Genomic DNA, 20,804 nt, shown 5'->3' with positions numbered 1-20,804 from the left:
ATGGGGAGCTGGGCTGGCCTTGTTACCTCTGTGCCAGCCAGAAGGGAAAGAGACTCTCCCAGGCTTTCTCATCTTGAACATGTGTCTTCACAGAGGTGTGTACAGTTTCCTTCATGGTTTAACAGATTGTCAATTCTCAAAGCTGATTACTCATTGGTGTTTTGTCAGACATGGATGAAACTGCTAGCAGCTTCTCTTAGGACATCACTTCTGTGATGCAAAACCACTACAACAGCACAGAGCACAGAGCTCCTTTGTCCATATGTAGTGCTCATGTGCCCGACGCCTCAAAACCCCTCCTTAGGAGATCTCTGGGCACTCCCCAAGGTGTTTTCAAATGAAAACATTCAGCTCAGAGTCTAAGACAATCACCAGACGACAGGGCCAGCCTGACCTGTCTGTCCTAGCTACTTTTGTCTGGGAGCAATCCTTGGATATATGGAATTTGGGAGGCCAAATGCTAATTTTTGTCCATGGCCCTTGGACATGAAATCTGGTTCTTTTCCATAGGAATGAAGGAACAGAGCCCCAGTGTTTCAGGGGCAGATGAGAGGTGGCCACCAGAGGCCAAGGCCAGCCAGAGCTGGCACATTTTTTTCTGGAAGATACCATTGCATTAAGGAAATTGTTTAGGGAGAGTACCAAGTTTGGCAATGGGCATCTGTCACAATCCGCTCATACAAGTGGGGGTCGTGATGGTTCGTTAACTGATCTCAGAGTGAAAAAACAACACGAAGGGGATTTCAGTATTAATCAAATACATGCACCTTTTATTGAGTGCCCACAGCAAATGCAATAGAAGGATTTAGAAAGGAGATAAAGGATAGAGAGAGAGAGAAAGAGAGGGGGTGGATATAGCTACCAAATAGAGAGACTAAATCCTCATGTGGTCCAGCCAATAGATCTGTCTTGTCATGTCAGGGAGAATCTCAAAGTCTTGGTTAACTCAGGGGTCTATTATAGTCCTCTGCTGAGGGGGGAACAGGTAAAAGACAATGAAGAATAAGTTTATTGAAAACGGGTACAGACAGTCCATGTTCCAAAACAGGATAAGTCAATCTCAGCAGTGAGTGAGAGCAATTGTTTTCTTGGTCCAATGACCACACCTGGGCAAACATGTCACTTCAATCAGGCCAACCCCTCCCCATGTTAGGGTTATAGGGGTCTCAGTCTCAGTCCTTGGGAGGGGGCTTCAATCTCCGTCCATCATGGTGGTCGTGAAGCCGATGAAGGATTTTCCATGGGGGACCACCAAAGTTACCCCAGAAAGTTCATTTGGCCAAGAGGTGGGGAAATTCATGGGCTATTGTCATGAAGCAGGTGCCAGCATATAGGGTGAGCTGCCCCTTTGCCAGCCCCCTGCTCGAAGCAGCAACCATGGCAGCACTGCAAACACACCTGCAAACAATCCCTTGGTGAGCATCCACCGCAGCCAGGCCAGAGCTCCAGTCAGGGTCCTCAGGGTCCCGGTCTCTGTCCTTGTGACGATCGTGAGACAAATGAGGGAAACTTCAGACCGTCTCTTACAGCATCTGAAAACCCAGATGGTTCTTTCCATAGCAAGGAGAGCATGGAGCCCCAGTGCTCCAGGAGCTGATGAGAGGCAGCCCTTGACATCAGCCAGACCTTTCAGGTGGCCCCTGGGAGGCCAAACCAGCCAGGCCTGTTCCATGTTCCCTCAGTTCCATGGGGCCCCACAGTGTCCCAATGGTCCCTTGCTTCCCTGAGGCCCTGAGGTGTCATAATGCCCCCTTGGTGACACCAGGCCCTGAAGGGTCCCAATGGTCTCCATGGTTCCATCAGGCCCCACAGAGGCATAATGGTCTCTGGGTTCCATGAAGCCCCGCTGGGTCACCACAGCCCCTTGGTTCCATGGGCTCCAGTGGTGCCACAATGATCCCCTTGGTTCCATGAGGTCCCACAGTGTCCCAGTGATCTCCATGGGAAGGGAAGAACCGAGCCCCAGTGTTGCAGGGGCAGCCACCAGAGGCCAAGGGCAGCCAGGCTTGATGGTACTGGCAGATTGTGCCTGGGAGCAACCCTTGGATATCCAGAATTTTAGAGGTGGAATCCCAATTTCAGACATGGACACCTGGAGGATAAGGATGGTTGTTTTCCATAGGAAAGAAAGCATGGAACACTGATTCCACAGTGACATTTGGGGATCTATGGGGGCTATTGGGGATCGTTTCTGCACCTCGTGACCCAACAGGAGCTTCTCTGATAAACGTTGCCTGAAGCTCCCACTGTGCCCATGACAGGAACCCCTGTGAGTATCTGGGACATCCCGGCTCTCTGGCAGCCTGGGGACTCCTGGGATGTCACCGTGGAGCCCCCGTGAGTGCCTGGGACAGATGGGTGCCTTTGCAGCCCAAGGTGCCCTGGGATGTCACCATGGAATGGCTGTGACTGCCTCTGACCACAGGGCTCTTTACCATCCCCAGAAAGCCCTGGGAGGTCTCCATGGAGCCCCCGTCTCTACATGTGACATTCCAGCTCTGGAACAGCCTGGAGATTCTTGGAATGTCCCCATGGAACCCCTCTGAGGGCCTGTGACAAATCTGATCCTTAGCAGGCAACCATCACCAGCCCCCTGTTGCTATGCTCTGTCCTTTGGCAGCTCCATGGAGACCCCATGCCAGGGCTGGTTGCCATGGACACCAGCTCAGGCCTGCAGCCAGAGCCCGTTGCCATGGCAACCATTGGCAGCCCCATCCCCAGGCTGATGGGATCCCAGAGCCACAGAATTGGCTGAGCTGGGAGGGACCCATCAGGATCCTCCAGTCCAACTGCTGGCCCTGCACAGGACACCCCAACAATGCCAGCCTGGGCCTGGCAGCGCTGGCCAAACGCTGCTGCAGCTCAGAGAGCCCTGGAGCTGGGACCCTGCCCTGGGGAGCCTGGCCAGGGCCCCAGCAGCCTCTGGCCAAAAACCTTTTCCTGACATCCAAGCTGAGCCTGCCCCGACTCAGCTGCAGCCGCTCCCTCCACTCCTGTCCCTGGGCACCAGAGGGAAGAGGTTCCCACAGCCCCAGCCAGGGACCCGCTCCCAAGGCTGCTGCCATGGCCACCAGGGCTGGCACCAGCTGGGATGCTCGCTTTCCACGAGCTGGGCTTCAGGAATGGGATTCCCCAATTTCCTGCTCCCGCTAAAACCGCGCTGCCCTCGCTGCCCTCCCGCCTCCCATGGAAAGCACAAAAGCCAAAGATCCCGGGCTGGGATAAGAACAATTTATTGGGAACAGCAACGGGATATGGAACAAAAAGGAGCAGAAACAATACTGATAACACAAGTGATAAGAAAAAGGGAAAACTACAACACAACTGACTGTCTCTTCCTGGCTACAATTTCCCCCTGCCTGGAAAGGACACCCTTCTTGTCAGGAGGGAGAGAGAGAGAGTCCCTTTCCTGCCAATGGCAATGACCTGAGGTGGGAGCGAATGTAATGTCACAGCCATAGCCAGACCCGCATGTTCTTCCATCCCACATCAGGTCATTGGCAGGGGCAGCAAAAGGGACTGTTGTCTTCCTACCATGGATCACAGGGAAAATGGATCCCCAGAGCTCTTCCCAACATGGGACCCCCAATGGGGAAAGAAGCTGGAGTGGTGCATGAAGCTCTTCCTGCAGCTGGGGCACTCGCAGAACTTCCCTTACTGGCGACTCCATTGGTGTCTGATCAAGTGAAAGCTCATGGACGAGCTCTTCCCATGATGTGGAGAACTCATCGGGCCTCTCCCCAGTATGGATGCGCTGGTGCCTGACGAGGGTGAATTTTTTCTTGAAGTCCTTCCCACAATCAGAGCAGCGGAAGGGCCTCTCATCCATGTGAATGCGCTCATGCAGGTAGAGATTGGAGCTGGTCTGAAATCTCTTCCCACAGGTGGGGCACGCGTAGGGCCTCTCCCCAGTGTGGATGCGCTGGTGCCTGATGAGGAGGGAGTTGCGCTTGAAGCCCTTCCCACAGTCAGGGCAGTAGAAGGGCCTCTCCTCTGAGTGAATTCGCTGGTGCTTGTAGAGATTGGAGCTGGTCCTAAACCTTTTCTGACACTGGGGACACTCATAGGGCCTCTCCCCAGTGTGGATGCGTTGGTGGATTACGAGGGTGGATCTGTGGCTGAAGCCCTTCCCACACTCCCCACACTCGTAGGGCCATTCCCCGGTGTGGATCATCTGGTGGCGGATCAGGTGGTTACTCTTGCTGAAGCTCTTCCCACACTCCAAGCACTTGTGGGGCTTCTCCCCATCACGAAGCTGCTCATGGGCCACCAGCTCTGAGCTCTGGCTGAAGCTCTGTCCACCTTCCTGGCTCAGGGTGGGTCTTTCCTCTTCAGAGCACACTGGGCTGGGTTTGGAGCCCATCCTCATGAAGGATTTCTGGGGATTTTCCTCCCCATTGGAATTCTGCACTGTGGAGTCACTCAAAACTGCCACTTCCACAAGGGTCTGCCATGGAGATTTTTCCTCCATGGTCTCCATGCTCAGCTCCTTGTCTGGGGGAGGAAGGACAAGGAGAGGATGGGATTTGCCTCCGTGCCAGAGGGAAGGGGAAGGAGATCCCCCCAGTGCATCCCCAGCAGGATGGGGTTGGCAGCAGGGTTGTCCTGCAGCCGGGGGCTTTGCTGGGCTGGGAGATGGAGCAGAAGAGAGGGGGAAAGGGGCACTGACTGCCTCCTCACCTGCCTGGGTGTCCCATGGCTCCCTCCTGTTTCTTGCAGCCTCCTCCTCCATCCTATCAAGGTTTGGGAATGGGAAATCCTGTTCTGGGAACCAAACAAAGGGTGCGCACATTGTCTTTTTTTCTGGTTAGAAGGCAAACCTGGGGGAGAGTCTAAGTCAGATATACAATTTTATAAGAAATTGAAGATCAAGGCAATGATACAGAAACACTGCCTTAAACTGACAGAGTCAGGATATAACCTGACACTCTGTTGCTGGTCAGGGTGGTGGCTGCAGTCCCATTAAATGGTGGCTGCAGTCCTGTTGGAGGGATGAACGTGATTCTGTCCAAGCAGTGATCCTGTAGAAGGGTCTGGTCTTCCTCTGAAGGTCCAGGGGTGGTTCTGGAGCTCTTGTCCTCTGGGAATCCAGTAGGCAAGCTGCTCCTGGTGTTGCAAGGCTCACCTTATATGCAGGTAGGAATGCTTGGATCCTCCCCCTGGGCGGAGCATCCCACAATGGGAGGATGGAATTTGATCAGTCCTGCAGTGACACTCAATGGCCCATTCACAGAAGATCTCTCCCCTGGAGGGCGTTATCAGGGCTGAGTCATGGAAGAGATCAAGAACACTGCCCCGCCTGTTTATAGCAGTTGATGAAGATGGGGATTGAAAACATGCATTTGGTTCCATCTTACATTGCAACCTGAAACAGTGGGGGAATCCCTGCTCAGGGGGTGAACACCACCCCCCTTACCCAAACTGGCTCAGGTGTAAAACCCCCACCCTGGGAAGGCCACACACACAAGGGACAATGTCACACTTGCCCTGCTCCAGGGCAAATGGCATCTCTCTAATATTTTCTTAACCAGATTGCAAAATTATTTTGGCACCGTGAGTTCAGGGCACTATTCTTTGACCACGGTTGCCTTTGACAACAGCATGGTTCCTTCCTCTGAGGAGGTTGTGGGTCTCTCTGGAAACTTGGATGCAGCTTCGTCTGAGCGACCTATGGGAGAACTGATGAGGAAAATGGCTGTTGTGGTACTGGAGTGTAAAGAAAATACTTTGTTGTCCCTCCTTGAAAAGTTTGTTAAAATCACTGGAGGAAATGGAGCAAATGATACCAGCAAGACTGACAAGGTTCATTCACCACATGGTGAGGAACACAAGGCTGCTAAAAGTCCCACAAGAAGCCCAGCTCAAGTAGCTAAATTCCCAAATAACTACTGAATTCCCAGGCTTGGGTTTTTTCCAAATGTGAGAATCATTATTCTCTTCATCCCTGTCACCTTTGTGACAGCTACACAGAGCTTCCACTGCCTTTTAATAATATCTGTATTGGGCCGAATTTGCACTTTTCTTTAATTGTAACCTGCCAGCAGCTGAGCTGGAGCTGTGCAGGAACCAAGGAAACTTGGAATTGCCACAGAATTGCTTCTATTGTCAGCCGGTGCTGCGGCGGCCGTGGGGCAGAGGGGTGGGAAAGGGGGCTCCGGGGTGGCAGTGGAGGAAATGCCGGGCCCGGGGGCTGAGCACAGGGCTGAGCACGCAGAGATGGTTTTGTTCTTGCTGAGCTCGCACTGAGCCAAGGCCTGTCCTGCCCCTCATTCGGCCACGCTGAGGAGGGGCTGAGGGTGTGGGGGAGCTTGGGAGGGGACACAGCCAGGACAGGAGATCCCAGCTGACCCCAGGGATACCCCAGAGCACAGGACATCATGATCAGTGCATGAAGTGTGGGGAACAAGGAGGAAGGGGGCACATTTGCAGTGAGGGTTTTGTCTCCCCAGGTAACACTTAGGCAGGATTGGGCCCTGTTTCGCCAGTGGGCAGGGCCCGCACCAAAGACACAGACACCAACTTAACTTAAGGAACAGTGTAATTTAGATAATGCAAATTTGCAAAAAATTACAAAAATATTAGGTAGGCAAAGCAAATAATCATTAGTCAATAATTCCAAAAGAGAAGATGTTGAAATGAGTATCACACAACTGTCCATTTCTGGCTGCAGGCTCTGGAGATTCTATCTCTGCCTTCAATCAGGGTTGCATTCCCTAAAGAATCCTGGTACCAAATCCTGCTTTCCAAGGCTGGAACAGTGTCTCAGGTTTAGCTGGGTGTGTATTCAATTACCCTCTGTTAAAGGTGGGGCAATTATCATCTGTTAATTGAGCAGTTTACTTTATCTCTTCCACATGAATCCTCCCTCCAGGGAGATATCTTCTGTTAATGGGCCATTGAGTGTCACTGATAAAAATTCCATCATCCCATTGTGAGAAGCTCTGCCCAGAGGGAGAAGCCAAGCATTCCTACCTGGATATAATCTGAGAATGTGAACAACAGAGTCAGCCTTCTCCCACAAGATTCCCAGAAGAGCAGCTTTCAGCTCCACTGGATCCCAGAGGAAGACCAGGCCGATCGACGCCACAACTGGACCTTCAGAGGAAAACTCCACCCTTCTACAGGATCACTGCTCCAACAGAACCACACCTGTCCCTGCAGGAGCACTGCAGCCACCATTTAACAGGAGTGCTACCAACACTCTGATCCACAGGGTGTCAGGTTGTATTCTTACTCTGTAAGTAGTTTTTAGTACTACTGCATTTGTATTTTTAATTTTCCTTCTGAAGAACTGTTATTCCTATTCCCATAGACTTTGCTTGACAGCCCCTTGTTTTGAAAATTATAATTCCAAGTGAAGGGATTAACATTTTCCATTTCAAGGGAGTCTCCTGCCTTCCTTAGCAGACACCTGTCTTTTCAAACTGACACAATGCCCTAGGACACCCAGGCAGGTGAGGAGGAAGTCAGTGCCCCTTTCCCCCTCTCTCCTGCTCCATCTCCCAGCCCAGCATGGCCCCCGGCTGCAGGACAACCCTGCTGCCAACCCCGTCCTGCCGGGGATGCACTGGGGGGGATCTCCTTCCCCTTCCCTCTGGCATGGAGGCAAATCCCATCCTCTCCTTGTCCTTCCTCCCCCAGGGAAGAAGCTGAGGATGGAGACCAGGGAGGACAAATCCCCATGGCAGAACCTCGTGGAAGAGGCAGTTTTGAGTGGCTCCATGGTGCAGAATTCCAACGGGGAGGAAAAGCCCCAGAGTTTCCACAGGAGGAGGGGCTCAAAACCCAGCCCAGGCTGCTCTGAGGAGGAAAGACCCACCCTGAGCCAGGAAGGTGGACAGAGCTTCAGCCGGAGCTCAGAGTTGGTGGTCCATGGGCAGCTTCGTGATGGGGAGAAGCCCCACAAGTGCTTGGAGTGTTGGAAGAGCTTCAGGCAGAGCAGCACCCTGATCAGCCACCAGATGATCCACACTGGGGAATGGCCCTACGAGTGTGGGGAGTGTGGGAAGGGCTTCAGCTGCAGCTCTGCCCTCGTCACCCACCAACGCATCCACGCTGGGGAGAGGCCCTATGAGTGTCCCCAGTGTCAGAAGAGGTTTCAGACCAGCTCCAGTCTCCTCTGCCACCAGCGGATTCACATGAATGAGAGGCCCTTCTACTGCCCTGACTGCGGGAAGGGCTTCAAGCACAGCTCCACCCTCGTCACCCACCGGCGCATCCACACTGGGGAGAGGCCCTACGAGTGTCCCCAGTGTGGGAAGAGCTTCACCAGCAGCTCACACTTGACCAGACACCAACGGAGGCACCAGTAAAAGAAGCCCTGCACATGCCCCAACTGCAGGAAGAGCTTCATGCACTGCTCCAGCTTTATCCCCCATTGGAGACCTCACGTTGGTCAGAGCCTTGGTGATCCATGTTCCCTGTGATCCATGCTGGGAAGACACCTGGACCTTTTGTTGCACCTGCCAATGACCTGACGTGGGCTTGGAGAACAGGATGGTCTGGCCATGGTCCTGTCATTACATTCACTCCCACCTCAAGTCATTGCCAGGGGCGGGAAAGGGACTCTCTCTCTCTCTCTCTCCCCAGGGAGAAGGGTGTCCTTTCCAGACAGGAGGAAATACATTGCCAGGAAGACCTAGTTGTTGATGTTGTAGTTTTCTCTGTAAATAGTTTTATTTATCCCTTCTGTTATCAATATTGTTTCTGTTCCTGTTTGTTCCTTATCTCATTGCTGTTCCCAATAAATTGTTCTTATCCCAGCCCGGGATCTTTGCCTTTTCTGCTTTCCATGGGAGGCGGGAGGGCAGCGAGGGCAGCGCGGTTTTAGCAGGAGCAGGAAATTGGGGAATCCCATTCCTGAAGCCCAGATCGTGGAAACCGAGCATCCCAGCTGGTGCCAGCCCTGGTGGCCATGGCAATCACCCCTGGCATGGGGTCTCCATGGAGCTGCCAAGGGACTAAGCATAGCAACAGGGGGCTGGTGATGGTTTCCTGCTAAGGATCAGATTTGTCACAGGCCCTCAGAGGGGTTCCTTGGGGACTTTCCAAGAGTCTCCAGGCTGTTCCACAGCTGGAATGTCACAGGCAGGGACAGGGGCTCCATGGAGACCTCCCAGGGCTTTCTGGGGATGGTAAAGAGCCCTGGGGTCAGAGGCAGTCACAGCCATTCCATGGTGACATCCCAGGGCACCTTGGGCTGCAAAGGCACCCATCTGTCCCAGGCACTCACGGGGGCTCCACGGTGACATCCCAGGAGTCCCCAGGCTGCCAAAGAGCTGGGATGTCCCAGACACTCACAGGGGTTCCTGTCATGGGCACAGTGGGAGCTTCAGGCAACATTTATTAGAGAAGCTCCTGCTTGGTCACGAGGTGCAGAAACGATCCCCAATACTCTCCATAGATCCCCAAATCTCACTGTTGAATCAGTGTTCCGTGCTTTCTTTCCAATGGAAAACAACCATCCTTATCCTCCAGTGTCCATGTCTGAAATTGGGATTCCACCTGCAAAATTCCCGATATCCAAAGGTTACTCCCAGGCACAATCTGCCAGTACCATCAAGCCTGGCTGCCCTTGGCCTCTGGTGGCTGCCCCTGCAACACTGGGGCTGGGTTCTTTTCTTCCCATGGAGATCACTGGGACACTGTGGGGACCTCATGGAACCAAGGGGATCATTGTGGCACCACTGGAGCCCATGGAACCAAGGAGCCATGGTGACACAGCGGGGCTTCATGGAACCCAGAGACCATTATGGCTCTGTGGGGCCTGATGGAACCATGGAGACCATTGGGACCCTTCAGGGCCTGGTGTCACCAAGTGGGCATTATGGCACCTCAGGGCCTCAGGGAAGCAAGGGACCATTGGGACACTGTGGGGCCCCATGGAACTGAGGGAACATGGAACAGGCCTGGCTGGTTTGGCCTCCCAGGGGTCCCCTGACAGGTCTGGCTGATGTTGCAATATCAAGGGCTGCCTCTCATCAGCTCCTGGAAAACTGGGGCTCTGTGCTTTTCTTGCTATGGAAAAGAACTGTCCCCCTTTTCCGATGCCCATTGCCAAAATTGGAACTCTCCCTAAAGCAATTCCTATATGCAAGGATATCACTCAGAACAAAATCCTGCTTGCTCTGGCTGGCCTTGGCCTCTTGTGGCCATTTCTCATCTGCCCCTGAAACACTGGGGCTCTGTTCCTTCCTTCCTATGGAAAAGAACCGGCTTTCAGGTCCAGGGACCATGGCCAAAATTAGAATTTGGCCTCTCAATTCTGTTTATCCAAGGACTGATCTCAGACAAAAGTAGCCAGGACAGACAGGTCAGGCTGGCCCTGTCCTCTGGTGATTTTCTTAGACTCTGAGCTGAATGTTTTCATTTGAAAACACCTTGGAGAGGGCCTAGAGATCTCCCAGGGAGGTATTTTGAAACCTCGGGCACATGAGCACTATATATGGACAAAGGAGCTCTGTGCTCTGTGCAGTTGTGGTTTTGCATCACGAAAGTGATGTTCTAAGAGAAGCTGCTAGCAGTTTCCTCCATGTCTGACCAAAAAAACAATCAGTAATTATCTTAGAGAATTGACAATCTGTTAAACTATGAAGGAAACTGTACACGCCTCTGTGAAGGCACATGTTAAAGATGGGAAAGCCTGGGAGGGTCTCTTTCCCTTCTGGCTGGCACAGAGGTAACAAGGCTGACCCGGCCCCGTCTCAGCCAGGCCGGGCCGGGCGGCTCCTGCCGTGGGGCCGGGCCCCTTCCCAGGGACCCCCCCAGGCCCCATCGGCTGCCGGGCAGGGCAGGGGAGGCCGCGGGGCCAAGGCCGGGCCGGGCCATGGCTGCAGTTGGGAACATCTGGGCCCTGCTGAGCCCTGCCCCGCCGCCAGCCCGGGCCCAGCCAGGATCCGCCGGGCCCCAGGAGCAGCCCTGGGCCGGGCCGGCTCGGCCAAGATTCTGCCACCCTTGGGCTTCAGCTGCAAGCCCCGGGCAGGGGCAGGAGAAGCCATCGGCCCCGGCCGTGCTGCTGCTGTGCTCTGGCCTGGCTGCTGAGATCCTGGCCCTGCCCCAGCGCGGCCCATCCTGACACAGCCCCAGCGCAGCCGCTGCAGAAACCTCCATCGTAAAACAGCTCCGGCCGCAAGCACCGAGCCCGGCCGGGGGCACGGAACCATCTGCAGGCCCCGGGTGAGATATGAACTCTTTCAGTGCTTCCATCCTCCCTCCAGTGAGAGAAAAGGACAAACTGCAGGCACACAGAGGAGTAACATGAAGACTCCGAGGTCACTGAATAGGAAGTTGAGTCCCCGATGGGAGGTATGAGGAGATGCCTTGATCTTGGGGCTGAAATCCTCTTGTTAAGCTGTGGAGAATGATGTAATTAATATATCAGACTCTCTTTTTCCCTAAAACTATTTGAAAATATGGGGAGATGACTTGTTCAGCAAAAACCTCCATGCTAAAGTAGGCAAATGTTGAAGTAGCCGTGATCCTATGAGAAGTTTAAACAGAGAAAGAGAGAAGAGTAATGAGATCCTGTGTCCTCAGGGAGAGAAGAAGAAGATCTCTGTTCTCAGAGATGAAGATGATTTTGTGAAATAGGTGAAGAGAATATTTGCTCTTGAACAGCTCATCTTTAAACTCATACCCCATAAGTTGACATGGCCCATAAAAACAGCTGTGGGAAAAGCTATGAAAAATGGGAGGGACTTGACAATTGCAGATTTTCTGGGCAGCTGCTCTTCATGAGAATTGAGAGCCACGAGCAAATGTTTTTCTTATGGAGAAGTCTCCATAGCATGAAAGCGAGACTCCTCTCCCTAAGCGAACTGAAGAAAGACTGTTCTAGATGGTGTAAACTGACTGAAACTTTCAGGTTTTGTCTCCTTACATTGTCAGTAAGAAAGAAAATGTTGTAGGGAAAGGAGAAGTGTTCAGATCCTTATTACTCTTTCTTCTTTTTACTGGTAATAAACTTTTCTGTATACCCTTTTAAAATTTTGAGCCTACTTTGCCTTTCTCCTAATCCTATCTCACAGCAGGAAATGAATAAATATATTCCAGTGAGTGCGATGGTAATTAGCCAACACTGATCCCACTGCACTGATAGGTGCATTGGTGAGAAATCTCAAATTAGCAAATGAAAAATCACTCCAGATACATCCTTGATAAACTGCATTAGAGCAGAGGGAAATCAAGGCAGAGCCATGGTTTGTCAGGATTTGCTGCATCCTGGTGAGCCCTGTGGTGCATTTGGAGCTGAGCCCTTGAACCTCAGCGCCTGAGAGGAGATTGCACAAACCTTTCCAGGAGTCAAAGTCAGAAGAAAACCCCAAAGTGTCTCAAAGCATGAATGGGTCTCAGTGAGGTCCATCCCCAACACAGGCTCCTCATGGACTCCTTGGAGGAGAGAATCGGAGGCCAGGATTGACCAAAAACATCTCAGAGACTCAGAGTGGAAAGGAAATTCAAAACTACCTTAAAATTTTTGAGAAGCTCAAAGCATTACTGAGCACCACGGAGTACAGAGCTCTCCAGGGACTCATTAAAGCAGATAATTGGAGCCATGATTGCACAAACCTCTCACAGAGTCTGTATCAAAAGGGAAACAGCAAGTACCTTAAAATAACTGAAGTACTTGAAGCATTAATGAGCCCACTGAATGTTGTTACTGATAACGGCTCTCCAGGGACTCATTAGGCAGATAATTGGAACCTGTAAATGCACAATCTTTCTCATAGAGTCTGTATCAAAAGGGAAAGAGGAAGTAGCTTAAAAAACTTAAGTACCCTGAAGTATTAATGAGTCCCAATCAATGCTGCAACCGGCAGAGAATCTCCAGGGACTAATTACAGCAGATAATTGGAGGCCAAGTTTGCACAAACCTCTCAGAGACTCCATGGCAAAAGCCAAACCCAAAGTCCTTTGAAAAACCTGCAGTCCCTGCAGGGAGCATGAAGGAGCCCCCAGGGCCATTGCTGAGCAAGGCTCCCCAGGGACTCCTTGCAGCAGATCCTTGAGGCCACTGGGATGTGGGCTAGGGGGGGATGCTGAGGGCAGCACAAGGGGCTGCCAGTGCCCAGCCTGGCTGGGGCTGTGCCAGGAGGCCCCAGGGCCTCAGCACAAGGTGTCTCCTCCCAGCCCTTGCTGGCACAGACCCTGCTGTGCCCCAGGGCACCAAGACTTGGCTTCTCTTTGTCCCCACCTGTCATCACTGCCTGCAGTTCTCTGCTCTGCCTGGGGCCTGGGGACACTTGCTCAGTCGTGTCCCTCAGTGGGACCCATTAAAAGTCCAAGAAAGTTTGGAGTTGGATTCTGCCTTGGAGTTCTGGAGAGGTTTCTTCAGCTCCCTCTCAGGGCCTGATGTTCAGGGCCTGAGCACAAAGCCCCAGAGGCTCATTAAAGTCCTTGTGCTGTGTCTGTGCTGCTGAGCTGGGCTGGGCTCCTGGCCCAGAGGCAGCTCCTGGTCACCAAGAAGAGCTTCAAAAGCACATTTCTCTGGATGAGCAGCTCTTGTGCCAGCCCAGCAGGGCTGGGGCACTGCCTGCAGCCAGCCTGGGCACAGCCCAGAGGCACAGAGAGCTTCAATCAGTCAGGGCTGGGAAGGGGCTGAGAAGTGCCTGGGGCACAATCACTGCCAGCCCTTGGCACAGGAACCTCTGGCTGCAGGACAGTGCAGCTGCAGCTCCTGGAGCCATCTCCTCAAGCTGGAACATCCCAATGCCTGCAGAGCCTGTGAGTACAACTCTGAGTATTTTTGGGGCAGGGGAGGTGAAAGGTTCATGAAGCTCTGACATGCTCAAGGGTTCTGGTCAGTCATAGAATATTTCCAAGTCTAGGATTTTGATAAAATACAAGAAATTTCTTAAGACTTTGTATTCAGTTTCCTACTATTGAAGAATGGTAGGGAGGTGGTGATAAATATTAAAGGATGATTATAAATTTTGACAGTTGCCTGTAATATCTGACCTGGTAAATTTTGCTTATGAATTATTATTTATGAAATTTTGAAAGTTCCCAAGACATCTGAACTGTTGCTTTTAGTGACCAATAGGTTCACAGGAGATCCCTAAAGTGCTTTCAGCCACTCTGCCCATGGACAGCAGCAGCATCACCTTTGCTGGAGCCATCAGGCTCAGTCTGAGCTGTCCTTTCTCCAAGCTGCAAACAGAACCTGCCCCCCGCCAGTGCCCTGCAAACAGGCAGGGTTCTGGAGGGCCAAGGAGAGTGCACAGAGATTTGGGGTCTGTGAGTGCTGGCAGGGAGAGATCAGGCACAGGGAAACACCTGCAGGAGGAAAATCTCCAGGAGGCAGAGAGAAGATCAGGCAATGAGAGAAAACAAAGCCCAGCAATGCTGTGGCAGGGAGAGTTTAGAAATGCCCACAGGAGCCCCTGCAGTGCAGCCCCTCCCTCTGAACAAGCCCCCTCCCTCCTGTGCCCCAGCCAAGCCTCTGCCCTCAGGGCCGGGGCTCCAAGGCGTGCAGCCCCTCCTGTGCAGGCAGAGCTGCAGCAGAGCCGTGGGGCAGCTCTGCAGCCCCGGGCCCAGTTCCCTCTGCAGAGCACAGGGCTGGGAGCAGCTGCCCGGCCCTGGGGGCTCTGGCAGGGGCACAGCTGGCTCAGGGTGACGCTGTCCCCAGGGCCCGGCTCTGGGCAATGCTGTCAGTGCAGCCAGGGAAGGAGCTGCATCTCCCTTCATCCAATGCCATCAGAAGGACACTTGGGAGTCTCCCTGAGATTTCAGTCCAAGCTGCGAGCTTCAATCCAGGGTGCAAACCTGTCCTAGAGCTGCATCTCCCACAATCCAATGCCATCAGAAGGACACTTGGAAATCTCCCTGAGATTTCAGTCCAAGCTGGGAGCTTCAATCCAGGATGCAAACCTGTCCTAGAGCATCTCTGAGTTATGAGATTGATGGGGAATAGCAGAGGTGTTGTGACACTGAAAATGCTGCTGGGTTGGTGAAATGAGCAACGTGAGTCCTTGGCCACAAATGTGGAGCTGGGCTGTGGTGGATCCATCTGCTCTCAGCAGCACCTGGGGAATTTTAAAGGAAAACATGGTGGGGGTGATCACCATCCAACTTAGAAAGTTTAAACCCAGAGAAATTCTGAACAGGTCAGAATGACAGATTATCTTCCCTCACTCTCTGCTCATCACTTTGCCACTCAGAATGTGCTCTGTTTTCCCTGAGGGCAGTGGAAATCCTGAGGGTTTCTGATAACCAAGAACACCAGCAGAGGTATGGGGGAGCTTATAAAGAAAACACCAGAACTCTTGAACACAGAAGTGTGTCTATGTGTGTTCCAGGGGAGGGTGTATGGGAAAAGGCTTTGATTTTGGTTACCAGTATCTCTTCCGACTCTTCACTGTCCTTTTCTCCATGAACAGGTGCCCATGTGCAGCCCCAGCAAATGTCCAACAGCAGCTCCATCGGGCACTTCCTCCTGCTGGCATTGGCAGACACGCGGCAGCTGCAGCTCCTGCACTTCTGCCTCTTGCTGGGCATCTCCCTGGCTGCCCTCCTGGGCAACGGCCTCATCATCAGCGCCGTAGCCTGCGGCCACCACCTGCACACGCCCATGTTCTTCTTCCTGCTCAACCTGGCCCTCACTGACCTGGGCTCCATCTGCACCACTGTCCCCAAAGCCATGCACAATTCCCTCTGGGACACCAGCAACATCTCCTACACTGGATGTGCTGCACAGCTCTTTTTCTTTGCTTTTTTTGTTTCAGCAGAGTTTTCCCTTCTGACCGTGATGTGCTACGACCGCTACGTGTCCATCTGCAAACCCCTGCACTACGGGACCCTCCTGGGCAGCAGAGCTTGTGCCCACATGGCAGCAGCTGCCTGGGCCAGTGCCTTTCTCTATTCACTGCTGCACACAGCCAATACATTTTCCCTGCCCCTGTGCCATGGCAATGTCCTGGGCCAATTCTTCTGTGAAATCCCACAGATCATCAAGCTCTCCTGCTCAGACACAAACCTGAGGGAATTTGGGCTTGTTGCTTTTAGTGCTTTTCTTTTTTTGGGTTGTTTTGTGTTCATAGTTTTCTCCTATGTGCAGATCTTCAGGGCTGTGCTGAGGATCCCCTCTGAGCAGGGACGGCACAAAGCCTTTTCCACCTGCCTCCCTCACCTGGCTGTGATATCCCTGTTCATCATCACTGCCACATTTGCTCACCTGAAGCCCCCCTCCATGTCCTCCCCATCCCTGGATCTGGCCCTGTCAGTTCTGTACTCGGTGGTGCCTCCAGCCCTGAACCCCCTCATCTACAGCCTGAGGAACCAGGAGCTCAAGGATACCCTGAGAAAAATGATTACTTTATCTTTTCAGAAACAATAAACTCTCTCTTTTCTGCTTCAGAACCTTCAGAATGTAATTCTTTACAATCTCTCGGCCATTTTTTCCTATTTGTCCATTTTTTCATTGGGACTTTTTCTTATTATTTTTCCGTGTTATAATGTTTTTTATAAAATGCTGTAATACTCCACTGAGCATTTCTACATCTACTTTTTTTTTGAAACACCAAGACTTTAAGGAGGCTTGATCCCTGTGAATTTGAATAAAATCCACTGTCTGCCCTGCCTTGTGTGTCCAAGGCATTTCCTCAGCCCTTCTCTGGCTCTGCAGGGGCAGTGCCTGTGAGCAGAGGCTGAGGGAAGGGGCTCCCAGCACAGCAGCACGGCCAGGGACAATGGCCCTGCCTCTTTGCACATCTGCTCCCCCCAGCTCCACACTCCCCTCCCCAGCCCTGCTGTGGGTGCAAGGCCAGAGTGCTCTGGCAGCTTGGTCCCTGTGCTGCTGCATGTCCCTGCTGTGACCCCAGGCAGGGACAGGCCATGGGCACTGCTGGGACACAGCTGGGCTCCAGCACAGCAGCTCCATCAGCAAAGGGCATCTCCTGAGGGCAGGGCAGGGAGGCTTTGCTCCCCTCCAGAGTCACTCTCAGGACTCTCAAGAGGTTCCTTGTGTTCCTTGCTCTCCCAGGGCTCAGTGGGATGAGATCAGGGTCTCACTGGGGCCTTCAGGGGACTCAGGTCTGGGTCAGGTTTTGCTGGTTGGTGGCCAGTGCCCATCAGATGCTGAATGGTCTGTGCTGAACCTTCCTCTGCAGCTTGTGCCAGGGCTGATGGCAGGGGAATGTTTGTCTGGAGGGCCTTGGGAGCTGCAGGAGAGCACAGGGGACCTGCAGGGACGGAGTGTGCCAGGGACCAGCAGGGAGTGGAGCTCACTGGGCACAGGCCTGGCCAGGGTGGGGTCACCCTGAGATCAAGGCCTGAATGTCTGCTGTGAGCCAGGAGAGCTCTGCAGCCCAGGGACACAGCAGGCACAGGGAAAGGAGTCTGGGCACTGACTCCTCTGCCCCTCAGGGATCTCCCCCAGGAGGATCCAGGGCAGCCCCGAGCCCCTCTGGCAGCCCTGGAACAAGGCAGGCACCTCTGAGCCCCTCCATGGCCCCGCAGAGCCCGTGTGGGAGGGGGTCAGGGCAGGAGCACCCTCAGCTGCCTCTGTGTCCCAGGCTGAGCAGCAGAGCCCAGCAGAGGCAGCCCAGGGCCCCGGGCAGCACAGCCCCCGTGCTCTGCAGAGCAGCAGCCCCAGCTCGGGGCTCTGGGCAGCAGGGCAGGGCTGCAGCAATGGCTGCTCGGGCCAGCACAGACGTGTTCCCCTGGGAAAGGCTCTGGGGGCAGCTGGCATGGGCCAGGAGCAGGGCAGGAGCCCGTGGGGGTGCAGAGGAGCCCTGGCAAGAGGCTGCCCTGTCCCTGGGCCAGCAGGAGCTGCCTGAGGAGCCCCGGGGCCAACTCTGCTGCTGGGCTGGGCAGCGGGGCTGGCCCTGGGGCTGCAGGAGCTGCCTGAGCTGAGCATCTGCTGAGCATCCCAGACACAGAGTGGCTGTCCCTGACCTCCAGGGCCTCCAGTTCCTGCTGCAGGGCCTGACCTGACTCTGCTGCTCTGCGGGGCTGGGGCAGGGGCAGGGAGGGGAAAACAATGGAGCCTTGTCCCCATGAGTCCCCACAGAGTCAGAATAGTCTCAGTGGTTCCATGGAGCCCCATAGTGTCACCATGGCCCCTTGGTTCCATGGAGCCCCATAGGGTCACCACGGTCCCCTGGTACAGGAGGCCCTGCAGTGTCACAAGGGCCCCCTTGGTTCTATGGAGCCCACAGGGTCAGTTTTGCCAGTGGGCAGGGTCAGCACCAAACACACAGACACTAACTGAAGGAATTGTGTAATTTATCTAATGTATGTCTGCAAAAAATTACAATAGGAGAGGCTCAGCAAAGCACATAATCGTTAGAAAATAATTACAAAAGCAGAAGCTCAGCAATGCACCCAACCATCCCCACCAAAGATTGCCTGCAGTGATTGAGAAAGATCCAGCCCCAGTTACCCTCAGCCTTTACCATCCCCCAGACCCACACAGCAGCTGGGGAAGCTGTCACAGCCAAGGGCTGCAGAGCCACTCCTGGGCACTGGCAATTCCTGCAGGTGCCTCCAGCCCCAGGTGAGGCTCCAACCCCGCTGGGAGAGGGCCCAGCTCTGACAGTGCTGAATGGACAAACTGACAGCACTGCTAGTGTGGCAACATCTGGTTTCATCCTCCTCTTGGGTCCCTCCCAAAGCCTGGCCAGGGCCCCAGGAGGAGCCAAGGGAGGTGACTTTGACCATTCAGACCCAAACAAGGCCAGATGAGGCCTTTTCTGGTTTCCAAATACAAAAAAAAGTAAATCCATATTTCACCAATGAACATTTATAGAGATTATATTGCTAATAATGATTCATTGATGAGTGGATACAAATATTACCTTTGGTTGAAAGGTTCATCTGGAGCTCAGCTTTGCCTCAGGGCTTGTTGTTCAGGCCTCACTCAGGGCCTGGTGAGGCCTCAGTGCTTCAATCAGTGCTTTGACCTACAGATGAACTGCAACCTTCAGAACAATTTCAATAACACAGTTTAGATTTAGGTATTAGGCACAAAGGCATCACCTCTTGTTCTTCAATTAAGTGCTGCTCAAGTTCATTACTCAGAGCTATAATTTTAATTCCTTTTAAAACATGCTTAATTAGTTGCTATTCTCTGTTCTTTTCAAATTCCCCTTTTTTCCTTGAGACTGTGTCTCTTTTCAGACAAGTCCCAGTACTCCATTTCCAGCACAAGGCGTCACAACAACTCCAACATGGAATCATAACACACCAAGTGCTCACAATGCAATGATTGCAGTGACTGCCACGAATGCACTTCACAGCAGCCTCCAATTTGGGAGCCAATCCCACCATGAGGAATTTTCTTCTTTCTGACTGTCTTCTACTCATCTTTCTATTGAGGTGATTCCTGATTGTTGGACCTCAAACCCAGCACTGATAGACATTCCTGCAACATTCCTGTCCTGGAATAGCCCAGGATCCTCCCTGGCCAGCAAGCAGATAATCCAAGGCCGTGCAGTTTTGGAGAGCCCCATTTGTGTTTGTTGGAGCTCGCAGGATGTGCTGTTGGATATTTTAACAGCATCACTTCTTACTTCTTCTAATAATTGATTTAGTTCATTAATGTAAATAGGGTGCAGCCGTGCACAGCCAGGGGTTTCCATTTCCCCAGTGGGCCATTGTTAAGGGCATGGAGCACATCTGGGAGATGGGTTCTCCATGGGCAAAGGTTCCCATCTCCTCATTTTTTCAACTGCTCTTTTAACAACCCCTTCACCCGTGCAACCAATCCTGCAGCTTGTGGATTGTCTGGGATATGAAAAACCCAGCAGTCTTAATCACTGCATTTCTCACAGTAATAGAAAAAGCACTCTGCATCACAGTATCAGCAAATCCTATAGAAATAGCCAATTTCATCCCTTCCTCCTTTATGCCTTGTATAGAGTTCACAAAGTTTACCACTGACATTTGGGTCTTGGCCAGTCCTTTTATGTAGAGTATTTAGTGTCACAGTGAGCAGCTAAAGCTGACATATTAGTACTGTCGGCCTTATTTAATAGTATCAATTTTTAATTACATAGATAAAAATATAAATTATTGTGTTATATTATATATAACTATTACGATTAATTTATTATTATTATTATTATTATTACTACTATCATTATAATTATATCACTAGCACAAATGAACCTGAGCTCAAGAATGAAACCTTCTGTCACTCTGTGTGGGAGTGACAACAACAATTTTTCCTTCTGTTGGTGCTGTTTCCAAAGTGTCATTAACAAAGTTCACCCACGTCTTCCCAAACCCACAAGTTCTTTTCCTTTTCCATGTGCAATTTTTGGATGCATTTGAAGCCATCCAGGGGTTCAGCCTCTTTTACCCGACTGCCCCACTGCTCCCACGGGGCTCCCACCTCAGCCCACTCCAGAGCCAGGGAACTCCAGGGAAGGGCTTCCCCTCTGGGAATTTCTGATGGCACTGATTACTCACAGTTACACTGAACAAGTGACATTTTGTTGGGATCTGGCCAGACTGGGCCAGTTTTGTTTTACCAGTGGGCAGGGTCAGCACCAAAGACACAGACTCCAACTGAAGGAATCAGTGTCATCTCCTGCAGCTCAAAGCAGCAAAGAATCACAACAGGAGCAGCTCAGCAATGCACCCAACCATCCCCACCAAAGATTGCCTGCAGTGATTGAGAAAGATCCAGCCCCAGTTACCCTCAGCCTTTACCATCCCCCAGACCCACACAGCAGCTGGGGAAGCTGTCACAGCCAAGGGCTGCAGAGCCACTCCTGGGCACTGGCAATTCCTGCAGGTGCCTCCAGCCACAGGTGAGGCTCCAACCCCGCTGGGAGAGGGCCCAGCTCTGACAGTGCTGAAAG

The 20,804-nt window shown here is 52.6% G+C and overlaps 2 protein-coding genes across 2 annotated transcripts in view; one reads left to right on the top strand and one right to left on the bottom strand.

The window, feature by feature from the left end:
- Positions 1-3,540: 3,540 nt before the first annotated feature.
- LOC143691880 (uncharacterized) overlaps positions 3,541-20,804 on the bottom strand; it is a 413,566-nt gene continuing 396,302 nt past the window's right edge. The window contains exons 8-9 of the mRNA XM_077172665.1: positions 3,659-4,302; positions 3,541-3,567 (exon numbers count right to left, since the gene is read on the bottom strand). Of these exons, the coding sequence (XP_077028780.1) occupies positions 3,541-3,567; positions 3,659-4,302 (671 nt within the window). The remainder of the gene's footprint in view (positions 3,568-3,658; positions 4,303-20,804) is intronic.
- LOC143692365 (olfactory receptor 14J1-like) lies at positions 15,401-16,333 on the top strand. Its single transcript, XM_077172600.1, has one exon. The coding sequence runs from the start codon at positions 15,401-15,403 to the stop codon at positions 16,331-16,333; it is 933 nt and encodes a 310-aa protein (XP_077028715.1).

The sequence above is a fragment of the Agelaius phoeniceus genome (genome assembly GCF_051311805.1).
Source record: "Agelaius phoeniceus isolate bAgePho1 chromosome W unlocalized genomic scaffold, bAgePho1.hap1 SUPER_W_unloc_1, whole genome shotgun sequence".
Classification (NCBI taxonomy): domain Eukaryota; kingdom Metazoa; phylum Chordata; class Aves; order Passeriformes; family Icteridae; genus Agelaius; species Agelaius phoeniceus.
This window is presented reverse-complemented; position numbering and strand designations above follow the sequence as displayed.